This window comes from Urocitellus parryii, chromosome 5, assembly GCF_045843805.1.
Source record: "Urocitellus parryii isolate mUroPar1 chromosome 5, mUroPar1.hap1, whole genome shotgun sequence".
Taxonomy (NCBI): Eukaryota; Metazoa; Chordata; class Mammalia; order Rodentia; family Sciuridae; genus Urocitellus; species Urocitellus parryii.
This window is the reverse complement of record NC_135535.1, coordinates 36102192-36118292: the sequence shown is the minus strand read 5'-3', so window position 1 is coordinate 36118292 and position 16101 is coordinate 36102192. Positions and strand designations below refer to the sequence as shown.

Here is a 16101-nt window from a genome sequence, read left to right as displayed (position 1 = left end):
TTTTGCAGGTATAAACAAAAGTTTACTCTCTCACTCAAATATTCACATGATTGCATTGTTCTACCTTGTATTCATGAAACATATTAGGACTATTTTAAGAGTTTCTTTTAATCTTATCACAAAATTATTTTTATTGAACCTAATTTTAGAAATCTCTTTTTTGCTTGTTTTCAATAAACATTAATAATGTCAATTTATACTTTTTAAATTAATAATAGTTTTAAAATAATAATAGCAATAACAAGTGTCATTTATTATATGCTCACCCTAGGCAAAGATCATTGACAGGTATTGTGTATGTTTTTGCAATTGTTTTTTTTAATATATTAATGTGCCTATCTAAAAAGTGATAAAAACTGGTCTTTGTGAAGTCATCATTTTTTATCAAGTTTTAGAATTTATTAAGTGTGTGGGTTTTAGTCTTAGACTGCTGTTTTGCATCCAATCATCATCACTAACTGATTTAATGACATCATAATTTCTTTATCTGTAAAGTAGGAGAAGAGACACTAATACCAGTAATAGTTTGCTCATAATATTGTCATTTCAAGTAAATAATGAAGCATGTGAAATGTGTAAAACAATGGCTAGTACATAGTAAGTGCAAAGTAAATGTCTACACTTGTTGTGATCAGTAATCATTTTAATCATGAAAATAACAGTTAAATCTCACATAGAGCTTACCAAAGTACTGCTCAAAGTTCTTCTTATCTATCTATAGGTAATAAATACGTAGAATTATGAAATACGTACTATTATTATCCCAGGATATACATGAAGAAACCGTAAAGTAGTTAATGCTGAGATTTGAATCCATCTCTCTCTCTGGATTTCATGCTCTTAACTACTGTACTACATATCACCTTAGTGGTTCCCTAGGGATTATCATCATAATGCTCCAGTGGTGTTGTGTTTTTAATTTTCCAAGTGTTTGCTCATGCTTCCAGTCAATCGTATGAGTTGGTTATTGTGCCAAACTTATATGCAGACTTGCTATACAGCAGCATTTTAATTGTGTTCTAGCATCCTTAATTAATTACAGAGCCCTAATTTCTAGCTTAGTGCCTTTTCCACTAGATCTGTAAAATGCATGTCTGATATATATGCTTTAAGGGTGTACACTTTTTGTTTCCTCCCATATTTAAAATGCATTAAAAATGTTAAGTACATTTATCACTTGTGAGGGAAAGAACATAAACTCTGAACTACATGCAGTTTTTTTCTGGAATAGTCAGACTGTTTAGGAGATGTTGACTCCTTTCCCACTCACCCCACTCTGTATTTACCAGGATGGACAGTCCTAGTTATTCTAGGAATGTTCATTTGAAGGCACTACACAACTCTCTTCTTTTTCTCTTAGGAAACAGCTGTAAAGCCCTTTATATACTCAGGGTAACTTGGGAATGATGATTTTTCCTATCCTGTTTGCATTTCTCTGTGCATTCCATTTATGTCTGTTCTTTTGCTTAAAATACATGTCTTAATCTTTTGTTGCTGTCATTCTACACTTTGTTTTTCATAAAAATATGTACATTTTTTATAAATTATGTTGATATCATTTATATGATTTTTCTCAAAGGCATGATAAAGACATTTTAATCATTTTTAGGCTTTTCATATAAAGTTGAAGTTCTCGTGTATTATAGATAATCAAACATAAAGTTAAGAATTTTATAAGCAGTTTATATACAAAGAATATTTTAGTTCATGCTATAGTATTTTTAGCAAAATGCCTTGAATTTCAATTGAATATTTCCAGATTAAGTGTTAATGTATGAAAAGGGATTTCAGCATTTTTGTGAGAAAAGTGATGTTCAAAGAAATGAGGGATAGATCATAAAGTAAGACTTTGGAACTGTAACAGTATATTTCTCAAGATGAGAAAATGTCAAATGGAAAATATGTCTGGACTTAAGAAATCAAAATGAAATGTATGTCAGAGACTTCAAGGGAAGAAAAGTTTTTAAATTAGTGAAGTCTGAAACTTTGCCAGTTGTTGGACAGTTAGGACATAATTTGACTTAGTTGGACCTTATTTGACTTCACAAAAGCATTCATTATTGTTGACCTCTTTAGTTCATTTTCTTTTTTTTTTTTCTTTTTTCAATAGTAACTTTTCAGGAACTCTAGATTATTATTGCTGACATTGTTTTGTGTTGGATATTTCTGTACTATCAGTATCAAGAGATCTATAGGGATATGGATGGGATTTTGGTGTCCTTTGTAATTTCTTAATTCAGGAGTACCATCTCTGTTTTGCACCAAAGTATTATTTCTCTAAGAAATACTACAGTACTTTTTTACTTTCTCTGTCTTTGAAGCTATTAGGTTTTATTGAGGACTTCGTCAGCTTCTTCTTTCTTTTCAAAATTCTCTGAATCCTGGTGGGACAGCGCCTATCTCTCATTACCCCAGAAGAGCTGTTTTGCCAAGAACTCAGTTTCTTTTGACCTTTCCAAGACTCTGCAGTAGCCGAAGTTATGATCTTACAGTCTTCAGACATATTTTTAATATTTCCTAACATAGGTAGTATCTTCTCAGTATGTGAATCCTAGTCCATAATATCTTAGGTCAAAGCCATTCTTTCCTCTTTTACACATATCCTTTCTGACTCCTATAGGCTTCAGAACTGATTGGCTTGTGTTAAAAGTGTATTTGTACATTTGTATGTAATAAGAACTCCATTTGGGTTACTAGCTTATTTTTCATTAAGACTTGTCTTCGTCATTTACTACTATTTCTCTTTTGGTTTCTTCTCTTTTCTTGCAGAATTCGTTTCAGAGTGAGAAATAATCTTAGGATAGTACTGTGTGTTAGAATGGAGACATTACAATGTCTCCCTCTATGTTTAACAGCAAAGTCAAGTTTCTCACATTCACGATGGTCCCAGCTCTCTAATATTAATTTGATTTCTGGTTTTTGTCTGCCTTTTTTTCAGCTGCCTACTGAATCACTCTTCTATCGTGCTGTTCTTCAGGATATTATTAAAGATTGTTATGGCATCACAAAATGGTATGAAGATTTTATTTTAATAAGAATAACTCGTAAGTGAAATTAATTTTAGTCTTCAAGTGAATTTTTTAAGGGTCAATTATTAGTAAAAAATAAAAGCTATGTATTTGAGCTAATGTAAGTAAAGAAGATGTAGTCACATTATCTTAGTTAACTCATTTTTAATGTGTGAATTCTAATAATTCTTTCTTTTCCTGAAAGGTTTTTGTAATGCTAAAGTGATATATTTAAAGTGTACTTTAAAACTTTTGAAGTATTAAAATATTATGTGTAAATAATTAATTGAATATTTGAGTAGGAGTTATTTTTAGATGTTTCACAACCAGAGCAGCATAACATTTAACTCACTTGAACAAATCTCAATCATAGGCAACCATTATAGCCATTCTAATCTCTATTGATACACTAGTAGCCCAGTGTTATATTTTTGGGGTGTGTGTGTGTGTGTGTCTGTTTTCTCCAAATAATTTACTGGATATATAGAAAGGCAAGTAGTTAAATTTTTTCATAATATTGGTTTAAAATTTTCTTTATTCAAGCATATATTTGTAATCTTGGCAAATTGCATGAATGTTGTTTTGCTAATTATAATTTTAGGATTGGGGTAGTCACTTGGTGTAAAGCAGGATTCTTCTTTAAATTCAAGTAGGGTGATTTTTAGGTACTCAAAAAACAATGTATTTGGCAGTATTGAAGAGTTTAAATTAGCTATCTCTTGGCAAGAGAAAAACTCTTGATAGAAATTTGTATGTGCATATATCTACATAAATTATTGGTTTCAACTATAATTTCTATGCAAATAACTTCCAAATCTTTATTTTTGGGGTAGAGGTTGGGGATTGGTACTGGGAATTTAACCCCGGGGCAGTTTACCACTGAGCTACATCTCCAACTTTTTTGAGGCAGGATCTCACTAAATTGCTTAGGGCCTTGCTAAATTGCTGAGGCTGGCCTTGAGCTTGAAATCCTCTTGTCTCAGCCTCTGGAGCCACTGGTATTATAGTTATGTGCCACTCATTCTTCCTGGCCCAAATCATCATCTTAATCTCTATTCCCTTTTCTATAAATTTACCAATCTTCGATGTATCTAAAAAAGTGAATTCTTCATGTTCTCCTGAAAACCAGTTTTCTTTCTTGAGCCCACCCAAAGATGCCATCCTTGTTGAAAAAGTATTCCTAAAATTGTGCAAACTTGAGTCCACACAAATATTGATTCCCTGCCTTCTTTTAAAACTTCAGATGTATTCATTGATTTGTTTAATGGTCTCTTGTTGACCTCTTAAATTTGTCTCCATTCTTTTCTCAGTCATTCTCTCAATTAAAAATCTGACTTTCTAACATTCCATAGTCCTGCCTTCCTTTAATACACAGAAAATAAATGGTATGTATTATAAGATTTATTTTATTCCAAAGCCTCATTTGTCTTTCAGCCTCATTTGACCATGTTGATAATTGTTTATTCTCTAAACTTTCTTGCTCACTATCTTCTGTAACATTGCATCCTATTAAGTTTATTTTTCCTACCCTAAACATTCATCTTAAATGTCTGGAGGCATCTGCCAATTTATTAGTAGTCAGCTGTCTGCCAGTCAACAGACAAGACAGACTGAGCCCAGCTTTCAACAGAATGACAGTTCTAGTGAGGCAGAAGTTGAAGTTCATGTTCTACCTGGATGAAGACTCAGGAGTAAGCCAAGTAAACCACTCATACATTGAGTTAGGTCTCTAAAGGGTCACACCATAAGAATTAGATATACAACATTTCCAAGATGGACTAAAGCCCCGCTTCAAATCATCTCAAGCTTCCATTATGGTGTTTCTGATTATTGCTTCCATTAGCTCTCTGCAAAAAGCATATTCTCTCTAATATAAATAATATAAATCTGGACCTCAAATTATCACAACAGTTTATTACCTACAGCATCTGGCAGTTAATCTAAACCATTCATGGTATGAAACAAGACAACATGACCAGAATCTAAAGTAAACCATATAGTTAATAGAAATAGGCCTCTAGTAGATCCAAAGAAAAATAACTATAATGGAGAGACTTACACTCTGGGAAAATGAAAGGGATATACTTCTTGTCGGTTTTCTTGCTAAGTATAATTAAAACCCTGCACATTATATACTACAAACAGTAGAAGACTCTGAAAGATGGAGAGAGTAAGGAAGACTGGCTCTGGATTTCAGAACATGATAAATTTCTTGGGTTTTCTTTTTTATTATATAGTTCAGAATTAGAACTGGAAAAGCTAGCAATCCAGAAACACAAGTGGGCACTAACAAAACATCCTGAAGGAAGATTAAATGGGGCAATAGAAATGTTTGGAATTTTCCAATCTTAAGAAATAAAATATGTAGATCCCCAGATTTAACAAGAACGTAAACCCTTTGGCAAAGGCAAAAAAAATAATAATAATAATAGAAGACGACGACGACAAAGAAGAAGAAATACAAGAACCACCAACTTCTAGACATAGAAAACAGGTCAGGCACAGTGATGCACACCTATAATCCCAGCAATTTGGGAGGCTAAGGTGGAGGAATGGCAAGTCCAAGTCCAGCCCCAGCAACTTAGCCAAGACCCTGTCTCAAAATTAAAAAATATAAAGGACTAGGGATATAGTTTAGTGGTGCTAAGCCTCAGTTCAATCCCCAGTACCAAAAATAAATAAAATGAAAGAAAAAAAGGATTGCCAAAAATGAAACCAAAGAGAAAATTCTTCAAGCAGTCAGAGATGGCAGAAAGGAAAAGGGGGAAGACAAGATATCTTCAGTTAAAATGACCACTAAATTCTTAGGTTAAACAGTGGAACCAGAAGTTAGTATATCTTTGAGATGCAAGAAGAAAGTCAGCTACAATGTAGGCGATGTAAAGACATTTTGAGATACACAAAAACAGCAAATATACAAACTAGCATGCAGACCTAAAAGAAATACTAAAGGATTAAGGCACAAAGAAAATTACCCCAGATTGAGTTTTAAGATACAGAAAAAATATATAAAATAATAGGAAAAATAAATGGGGCTAAATCTAAATGAAAATTGACTATATAAAACTATAAAAGCAAAATCATATATAAAAATAGCATATTAGTCAGAGGTACGTAAATAAAGTTAAAATGTTCTGATTGCCTTGAGTTGTTCTTGGCAATATAAAAATAGTCACTTTATATAAGTTGAGGATGTATATTAAAATCTTTGATATCAAATAAGTGGTAAGAGAGTATATAACTAACAAGCTAATTGAGTAGGTAGAATATAATGAAATGATTTACTTAATCCAAAAGAAGAATAAACAGGAACCTTAGAGACAGGTCTTCATCATTGATGGATAAGTATTATAACTGGGAAATTTAAAGGGATTAAGTACTTTTTCTTGAACAAAGTAGAACATATTTTGATTTAAAATAGTTACTGTTGTCAACTGTATTAGTCCATTCTTTGTGGCCCTAACAATACCACAGGTTGGGTGATTTATAACAAAGTTTTTTGTTTGTTTGTTTTTGTTTTGTTGGCTAATTGAGGTCCAAGATTGAAGGGCCATATCAAGAGATGGCTTTTTCACCATGGTGTTCTAAGGTGGTACAGGATATCACAAAGCAAGAGATTCCACCCTAATGACCTTAACTTATCCTAATAACTTCCCAAAGATCCTATTTCAAAATACCATAGTTGGATTATTTTCATTCTTTTAAAGTATGAAAATAAGTTGAGGATGATTTTTCAACTCAAGAAGCCTTACAAAGAGACACATATTACCACAGTACAAACAGAAGTGATGTTGGTCAGAATATTCCCAGAGCTCAAGTGTAAATAGCTCCATACCACAGTAGACTCAAAGGAGCTGTTTCATCAAATAGTCACAAAAAAAGCATCTAGCACAATCCTAAAATGTTTGAAATCTGTTAAAAAATTGAGTTGAGGGCTATATGCTAGGAAGAAGGACTATGATAACTTTAATTTGGAACCTTCTAGATTTCCTATTTTGATTATTTGGTATATTTCTAAAAAATAGTATTATACTGTTTTAAGTTGCAGTAGTCAAGTCCACTTTTTTAATGCCAGTTGACTGGATGGATATATTGATGAATATTCTGAACAGAAAATAATATTGTCAAATGAAAGTTACAAAAACTATAAGAGAAGTTAAGAGATTTAATGTAGTTAATGTAGATAGTAAGTACTCAGAAAAAGAAACCTAATAAAGCACCTAGAAAGAGATATGTAGGGGATACCCAACCCAGTGCAAGAGTTAATGGTTTAACCAACATTATCATTTAGTACTCAGGCTTAGGCATCTGATTTACTTCAGCAGTGAGCCTATCCTTAAGAAGGTATATGCAAAGAAAACCAGAGCCTTGGCAGGGCAGGGGCAGGAGGGGGTTCAGATTGTTAAAAATGAGCTCTCTAGTTCACTAAATAATATTCAGCATGATTCAATTTTTATTTTATATGGAAGTTTTGTTTCTGTTGCCTTTATCCTTATGCTTTGAAAATGCTACAGGTTTATGACATAATTGTAGGGGGATTAAATCAAATAACTGCAAATTATATAATTATCATCAGGCAGTTACACAGCATCAACTATAATAGTAGTTATTTTGGACCTACTATCCTACTGTGGCTTGAGGATTAGCTAAAAAGGAAAGTTCTGAACTAAAATATCAACCATAATTCTATTTCTAGCAATATTGTAGGTTTAAATGCTTACAAATAAACTACTGAATAAAATAACAAATTTTTAATGCTTTACTGAGCTGAAAAGAAAAGAATTCTTCAAACCCAAAATCAAATGAATTCAGAGGTAGAAAGAAGGAAAAATGATAGCTCTGAAACCTGTAATCTCCGGAGTATTCTCTCTTAAATCCTAATGGCATTTCACTTTTATTTTCACAGATGCCCAAGGTAGATGGGGGTAAGGCATAAATCCTGCTATCTCAAAATGAGTTTTCTAAACAAGAAATCCCCTTACAAAGATATAATAACAAAAGGCTATAACTTTACCTAAGGGTAAACTAAAAAGGCAGCTTACACACACACATACACACACACACACACACACACACACACACACACACAAAGTGTAATAAACTTATCTTAATACTGATTTGGGGATAGAGGAGAACTCTTTCCTGAAAATTTATAACCATAGCCTTTATTATGAGGATTTTTGGAAAACAAAATCATAACATTAGTGCAGAATTCATTTCAAGAAGGTTCAGAGTAATAGTGCTCTTTAGTCTGTAGCACAGAGTGATACAAATACCTATGGAGGAATATACCTTCAAAGTATACCTCATGATAAAATTCCAAACAACATGATATTAAAAAGAAAGACCTCAAAATACTATTGGAAAAAAGAATCTATAAGTCAGGAGAACAACCAACAACAGATTCAAATATCCACTAATATATGTTATAAAAATCATATTTTAGCATATGTAAGAAAAATGTAATTTTATATGTTCATATGGATAGATAAAGGGAAAATATAATAAAATATGTGGCTATAAAATAGTGACTAAATATAAGCCAAAACTCAGTATACAATGTTGAAGAGAGAATTAATGAGTTGTAAGATGCCTACAAAGAAGTTATCCACAATAAAACAGATCATGAAGTGGAAATATTGAAAATAAGATAGTAAAAATGGTCAACATAAATGTCCCTAGAGATACAAAAGAAGAGAAAATGGAGAGACAATATTTAAAAAGATAATAGCTAGCTAGAGATTTTTCAGAATTTGATGAAAACACCAATTTCGAGATCCAGAGAATTCTAACCAATCCCAAACAACCTAAAGAAAAAGAACCCCACATTTAAACTCCCTGGACTTAAAAATCAGATCATCAGAGACAGAAAGAAGATAAAAGCAGTCTGAAGGGAAAACAGGGGAACAGATTATATCAAAGGTGTAAGTATTATATTGGCTTTCTAATAGTGACAGTAGAAACCAGAAGAGGTAGAATGATGTCATCAGTATCCTGATTAGAGATTATTTATCTTAGATTTATATATTCAATAAATGTATATTTTTAAGATCTCAATAATGCTTGCGAGAGTTAGTTTTAACAGACCTGCAAAATGAATACACTTGAGGATACAGGAAATAGGACTTAGATGGAAGGACTAGTTCAGAAAAGAATTGTTGGGCACAGAAATTGGCAAACATCAAAGCAAGCATTACGCATATGTAAAACTAAGTTATGAACATAAGTAAAACTAGTGATACTAGCTAATTGGTGAAATCTTTGAAAATTATAGCTAAGATAGTATAAACAAGTACATATGTTTGGAAGAATTAATCAGAGCATCTTACATGGTCTTATACATCATAGAAATGATGGTGAAGATAACTCTTAAAAAGAGATTTGTGTTAACAATTACAGTCGCATAACTTTAAAATATATAATTTCTAACTTCCCAGTTTATAAATAAAAAAGAAAAACAGAAATGCAGGAAAAAAATAAACATTAAATTCACAAAATAGCCAAAGCAATCCTTAACAAAAACAACAAAGTTAGAGGCATTATATGACCTAGATTTATATAACTTTAGTAAATAAAGCAACATGGCATTGGCATAAAAATAAACATATACACTAAAGGAATTGGTGCTCACAAATAAATGTATACATTTATGCTCAACTGATTTTTGACAAAGGCACCAAGAATATACAATAGGGAAAGAACATTCTCTTCAATGAAGGGTGCCAGGACAACTGGATATCCTTATGCAGAGGATGAAATTAAACCCATAAATCTGACCATATAAAAAAGTCCACTCAAAATGGATTAAAGACTTAAATATTTAAGACATAAAACTGTAAAATGCCATAAGAAAATGTACAGGAAAAGCTCCATAACATTGGCATAGGTGATGGTTTTTTAAATGTGACCCCAAATACACAGCAACAAATGCACAAATAGGCAAAATGGGATTATATCACACTAAAAGGTTTCTATTAAGAAAGGAAATAACAGTAAGAGACAACATACAGAATGAGAGAAAATATTTGCCAACAATACACTGTCTAGGAGTTATTAACCAGAATTTATATAAAACTCAAAAATAAACTCAATAGCAAAAAACACAAATAACCCAATTTTTCAGTGGACTAAAGACCTAAATAGGCATTTCTTGAAACAAGACATACAAATGACTAATGATATATGAAAAAAAAGTGTTCAATAATCACTATCATCAAGGAAATGCAAATCAAAACCACAGTGATACATCACCTCACCTTTGCTAGAATAACTAGCATTAAAAAGACAGAAAAATAACAAATGCTGGTGAGCTTGTGGAAAAAACTCTGGTAGAAATGTAAATTACAAACTTTATGGAGAACAATGTAGAGGTTGCTCAAAACAATTAGGGTAGAGGGAGTGGGAAAGATAACTTGTCCAAGTTTACATAGTTTCAGTTAGATAGAAAGAATAAGTTTAAGAGATCTATTCTGCAACATGGAGACTATAACTAATAACAATTTATTATATTCTTAAAAAAGGAAATAGAGTAGGCTGTAAGTGTAATCATAAAGAAAATGGTAAGTATGTGAGGAAATGCATGTTACTTAGATCAGTAGAGCCATTCCACGGTGTTTACATATTTTAAAATAACATGTACACAATTAACATATACAACTTTATTTGTTAAAACTTGGAGAGGGGGAAATATAGTTATAAACTTATAAATTGGTAAATGGAAATAAAAAGAAATGAAGAAAAAAAACAAACATTAAATCATTTGAAAAGAAACAGAAGATGAAGACAAAAAGAAACAAAAATCAGAAACCAATAGAAAGTTAATATTCTTCCCTAATTTAAAACAAAATACTTTAGTAAATGACAAACAGTTGAGCTTAAAAATGAATTTGTATCCTAAAGTGTGCATCAAATGCCACGCTGTGTGGAGTAACATTAAAAGCTCAATATCAGGAAAAAGGCAAAGATATCTGTTGCTTACAACCAGTATCAGGCTAGAAGTCTTAGCCAACATTGTAAGACTAGGAAAATAAGTAACAGTATAAGCATTGGAAAGGAAGAAGAAACACCATGATTATTTTTTGCTGTTATGGTACTATAGACTATCTAAAATAGACTATAGTCTATCTAAAATAATGTACAAATTGTTAAACAAAAAAGCTTGGTGAAATATTCAAAAAGCTATTGCTTTTTAAGCTGTCATTAAAAAACAGGTTTAAATAACACTTTGAATTTTAGTTAAAAAATGATATTTCTAGTAATAAACCTGTCAAAGGCATGAAGAAAACAATAAAATGTAAAAATATTAAATGACTGCTTAACAAAAGAAGAAATATACCATATTTATGGGTAGAAAGACTGTCATAAAGATGTCAGCTCTCCATGCTACAGGGACACTGCTACATCGATGTTCATAGCAGCACAATTCACGATAGCAAGATTGTGGAATCAGCCTAGATGCCCTTCAATAGATGAATGGATAAAAAAAATGTGGCATTTATACACAATGGAGTATTACTCTGCATTAAAAAATGACAAAATCATAGAATTTGGAGGGAAATGGATGGCATTAGAGCAGATTATGCTAAGTGAAGCTAGTCAATCTTTAAAAAACAAATACCAAATGACTCCTTTGATATAAGGGGAGGAAACAAGGGCAGGGTAGGGACGAAGAGCTTGAGAAGAAGATTTACAATAACAGGGGTGAGAGGTGGGAGGGAAAGGAAGTGAGAAGGGAAATCGCATGGAAATGGAAGGCGATCCTCAGGGTTATACGAAATGACATATAAGAGGAAAGGAGGGGTAAGACAAGATAATACAAATGGAAGAAATGATTTACAGTAGAAGGGGTAGAGAGAGAAAAGGGGAGGGGAGGGGAGGGGAGGGGAGGGGAGGGGGAATAGTAGAGAATAAGACAGACAGCAGAATACATCAGACACTAGAAAGGCAATATGTCAATCAATGGAAGGGTAACTGATGTGATACAGCAATCTGTATACGGGGTAAAATTGGGAGTTCATAACCCACTTGAATCAAACTGTGAAATATGATGTATTAAGAACTATGTAATGTTTTGAACGACCAACAATTTAAAAAAAAATAATAAAAAAAAATAAAAATCCTAAATCTTAAAAAAAAAAAAAAAGATGTCAGCTCTCCTAGTATTTTCTAGAGCACTGCATCAGTGCATTTAGGTATTGTGTGTGTGTGTGTGTGTGTGTACGTACACAAGTTGTTTCAGAATTTATTTGGAAGAGCTAAGGATAAAATAAAGTGAAGGATCTACTGAAGAAAAAAAAACATATGGAAATTCTTGTTTCACCAGATATCAGCACTTACTTTTGATCTATAGTGATTTAGATGATTGCCAATTAGAGCAGAGGAACAAAGTGGAGTTCAGGGACAAATCTTTTTGGTTTGTCTTTGAAGAACAGAATTGTTAATTAGTAGTAGTAGAGTAGTAATTTATTCAATGTATATTTTCCATTATTGTGTTACAAATTATCACAAACATAGTAGCTTAAAACAGCACAGATTTATTATTTGAAGTTCTGGAGGACAGAGTCCAAAATGGGTTTCACTGAGCTAAAACTCAAGATGACAGCAGAGCAGCAGTTCTTTTGAAGAATTTAGAGAATAATCCATTTCCTTGCCTTTCACAGCTTTAAAGGCATTCTTCATGCTCTGGTTCATGGCTCCTTCATCTTCAAGGCCAGCAGCATAGCATCTTTTTCTGACTCTTCTTCTTCTGCTTTCCTCTTCCACTTTAAAGGATTCTTATGATTACTTTGGGCCACATGGATCATCCATCTTGACTTGAAGGTCAGTAGATTAGCAGACTTAATTCCATCTACATCTTTAATTCCTTCTTGCCATGTAACATAACATATTCACAGGTTCCATAAATTAAAATGTAGATATATATCTTCAGGAGACCAATATTCTGCTTTTTCCTTACCAAAAAAAAAAAATTAAATCTGACTTCTACTTTTTATCAAACATACAAGCCAATCTATTGTGGATTCAAAGCTTAACAATAAAATATAATGCTGTTGTACTTATAGGAGATTGTATTGAGAAACTTTTATGACTCTGGGATAGGAGAAGTTTTTCTTAATATAATTGTGCAAATTTTTAAAGACTGAAAATTAAAACACTAATACTAAGAAGTTATGTTGACTTAAAATATCATGAAGAGAGTTAAGGAAAATGACCACTCTCAGAAGCTAATTCTAAAAGTTAGAACTAACAAGATTAATATCTAAATGATATACACAAAGAGAATTCCCACATAGTCAACATAAGAAAAGATGCTCAGTATTTATTAGGAAACAGGAAAATGCAAAATCAAATCATAATAAAATAATGCTTTTATAATTGTTAGATTAAAAAAATTAAGATTTGACAAAATTAAGTCTTAGCAAGAATATAGAGCAGCTAGAACTGTTCATGTTGCTGGTTTGAAAAAAACTAGTTGAACTCTTTCAAATCAAGTTACTCTTCACTAATAAAGTTGAAAATGTTCATATACTTATCTCATCAGTTCTACATCTAAGTATACTTCCTAGATAAAATTTTATGTGTTTTCCTCTATATTTATACAACAATGATCAATAATAGCAATGCTTATAAGAGCAAAAGTCTAGAAACAAAAAATTTATTAAGATTGATAGAATGTTCATATAGTAAAATACTATGATATAATGAAAATTTATGAATTACAACATATGTCAATGTGAATGACTCATAGTTTTAACTCAAATAAATAAAAAATTTCTTATGTTTCCATTATGTAATTCACAAATAAGCAAAACTGTGTACTAAATTATTTAGGATTATAAATATGTGGTAAACAATCAAGAAAAGCATAAGAACATGAAAACAAGGATTAATATTGTGTTTCTTATGGGAGGAGCAACAATGGAGTAGACAGAGTGATGAAAGGAAAGACAAAGAGTACATAAGAAAATCAGTGTACTGATAGTATTATATTTCTCAAGTTTGGTGTTGAGTACAAGGGTTCATTTTATTGACACTTGTATTTTTATGTATTTTATAAATACTGAAGATTTTTTGTGTTTTCAGTAAAGTTTTAATTTTTTAGCAGGCTACACCACAGGGTCAGTTTATCCACATATGATATTCCTAATATCTAATAAAGACATTTTATTTTATTTATTTTGGGGAAAGGTACCAGAGACTGAACTCAGGGGCACTCAACCACTAAGCAACATCCCCAGCCCAATTTTGTATTTTTATTAGAGACAGGGTCTCACTGAGTTGCTTAGTGCCTTGTTGAGGCTGACTTTGAACTTATGATCCTTTTGTCTCAGCCTCCTGAGACTCTGGGATTATAGGCATGCACCACCGTGCCCAGCTGACATTTTATTATAATATTAAAAAATTAAGATAATAGTTAAAAGCTTTTCTGAAGTTTTATAGCCTGAATGAACCATGCTAGGACTAAATTCACAGTATGGAAAGGGCTTTCATTATCTTGTACTTACTTTTTATATATTTTATTTTATAAATATTATACACACACACACAAACACACACACACCACATTTTCTTTATTCATTCATCTATTGAAGGGCACGTAGGCTAGTTCCAGAGTTTAGCGCTTGTAAATTAAGCTGCTATAAACATTGATGTGGCTGTAAAATGCTGATTTTAAGTCCTTTGGGTATAAACCGAGGGGTGGGATAGCTGAGTGAAACGGTGGTTCCATTGCAAGTTTTCTAAGGAATCTCCATACTGCTTTCCAGAGTGGTCGCACCAATTTACAGTCCCACCAGCAATATATGAGTGTGCCTTTTCCCCCACATTCTTGCCATCACTTATTGTTGTTTGTGTTCTTAACAGATGCCATTCTGTGAGATGAAATCTTACAGTGGTTTTGATTTGCTTTTCTGTAATTGCTAGAGATGTTGAACATTTTTTCATATATTTGTTGGTTGATTGTTTATCACCTTTTGAGAAGTGTCTGTTCAGTTCCTTGGCCCATTTATTAGGTTAATTGTTTTTTTGGTGTTAAGGTTTTTGAGTTCTTTATATATTATAGAGATTAGTGCTCTATCTGACGTGCGTGTGGTAAGAATTGTTTCCAATTAGTAGATTCTCTATTTACCTCACTGATTGTTTCTTTTGCTGTGAAGAAGATTTTTAATTTGAGTCCATCCCATTAATTGATTCTTCAATTTATTTTTTGTGCTTTAGGAGTCTTGTTGAGGAAGTCAGACCCTAGGCCGACCTCCAGTCCATGGTGGCAGAGGCACCCTCATGCTTATTTTTAATTGTAAATTCTCTTTGCAATATTTCTAATATGAGCTGAGTTGCATGGTTCTTTATAGTAGTATTATAGATCAATTTGGACCTACTCTTTTTTCTATTAGGCACAGGGTCTATGTTCTAGTGCCTAAATCTTTGATCCATTTTGAGTTGAGTTCCGGGCAGGGTGAGAGAGGTTGAATTTCATTTTGTTACATGTGACTTTCCATTTTTCGCAGCACCATTTGTTAAAAGGGCTATATTTTTTCTCCAGTGAATATTTTTGGCATCTTTGTCTAGTATGAGATAACTGTATTTATGTGGGTTTGTCTGTATCTTTTATTCTGTATCATTGGTCTGTGTGTCTGTTTTGGTACCAATACCATGCTATTTTTGTTACTGTGGTTCTGTAGTATAATTCAGGTTTTATTATTGTGATGCCTCTTGCTTCACTTTTCTTGCTAAGGATTGCTTTGGCTATTCTGGGTCTCTTATTTTTCCAAACAAATTTCATGATTGCTTTTTCTAATCCAATAAGAATGTTATCAGTATTTTAATAGGAATTTCATTAAGTCTGTGTAACACTTTTGGTAATATGCCCATTTTGACAATATTGACTCTACCTATCCAGGGGCATGAAAGGTCTTTCCATCTTCTAAGGTCTTCTTTAATTTCTTTCTTTAGTATTCTGCAGCTTTCATTATAAAGGTCTTTCACCTCTTTTGTTAGATTGATTCCCAAATATCTTATTATATTTTTTGAGGCTTTTGTGAATGGGGTAGTTTTCTAACTTCTCTTTCAGAGGATGCATTTGATTTATGGGAGT

At 32.2% G+C, this 16101-nt stretch overlaps 1 protein-coding gene across 4 annotated transcripts in view; it reads left to right on the top strand.

Moving 5' to 3' along the window:
- Mettl25 (methyltransferase like 25) overlaps positions 1-16101 on the top strand; it is a 107226-nt gene that overhangs the window by 58858 nt on the left and 32267 nt on the right. For all 4 annotated transcript variants that reach the window (XM_026391428.2, XM_026391424.2, XM_026391427.2 and 1 more), the window contains one exon: positions 2939-3012. In XM_026391428.2, the coding sequence (XP_026247213.2) occupies positions 2939-3012 (74 nt within the window). The remainder of the gene's footprint in view (positions 1-2938; positions 3013-16101) is intronic.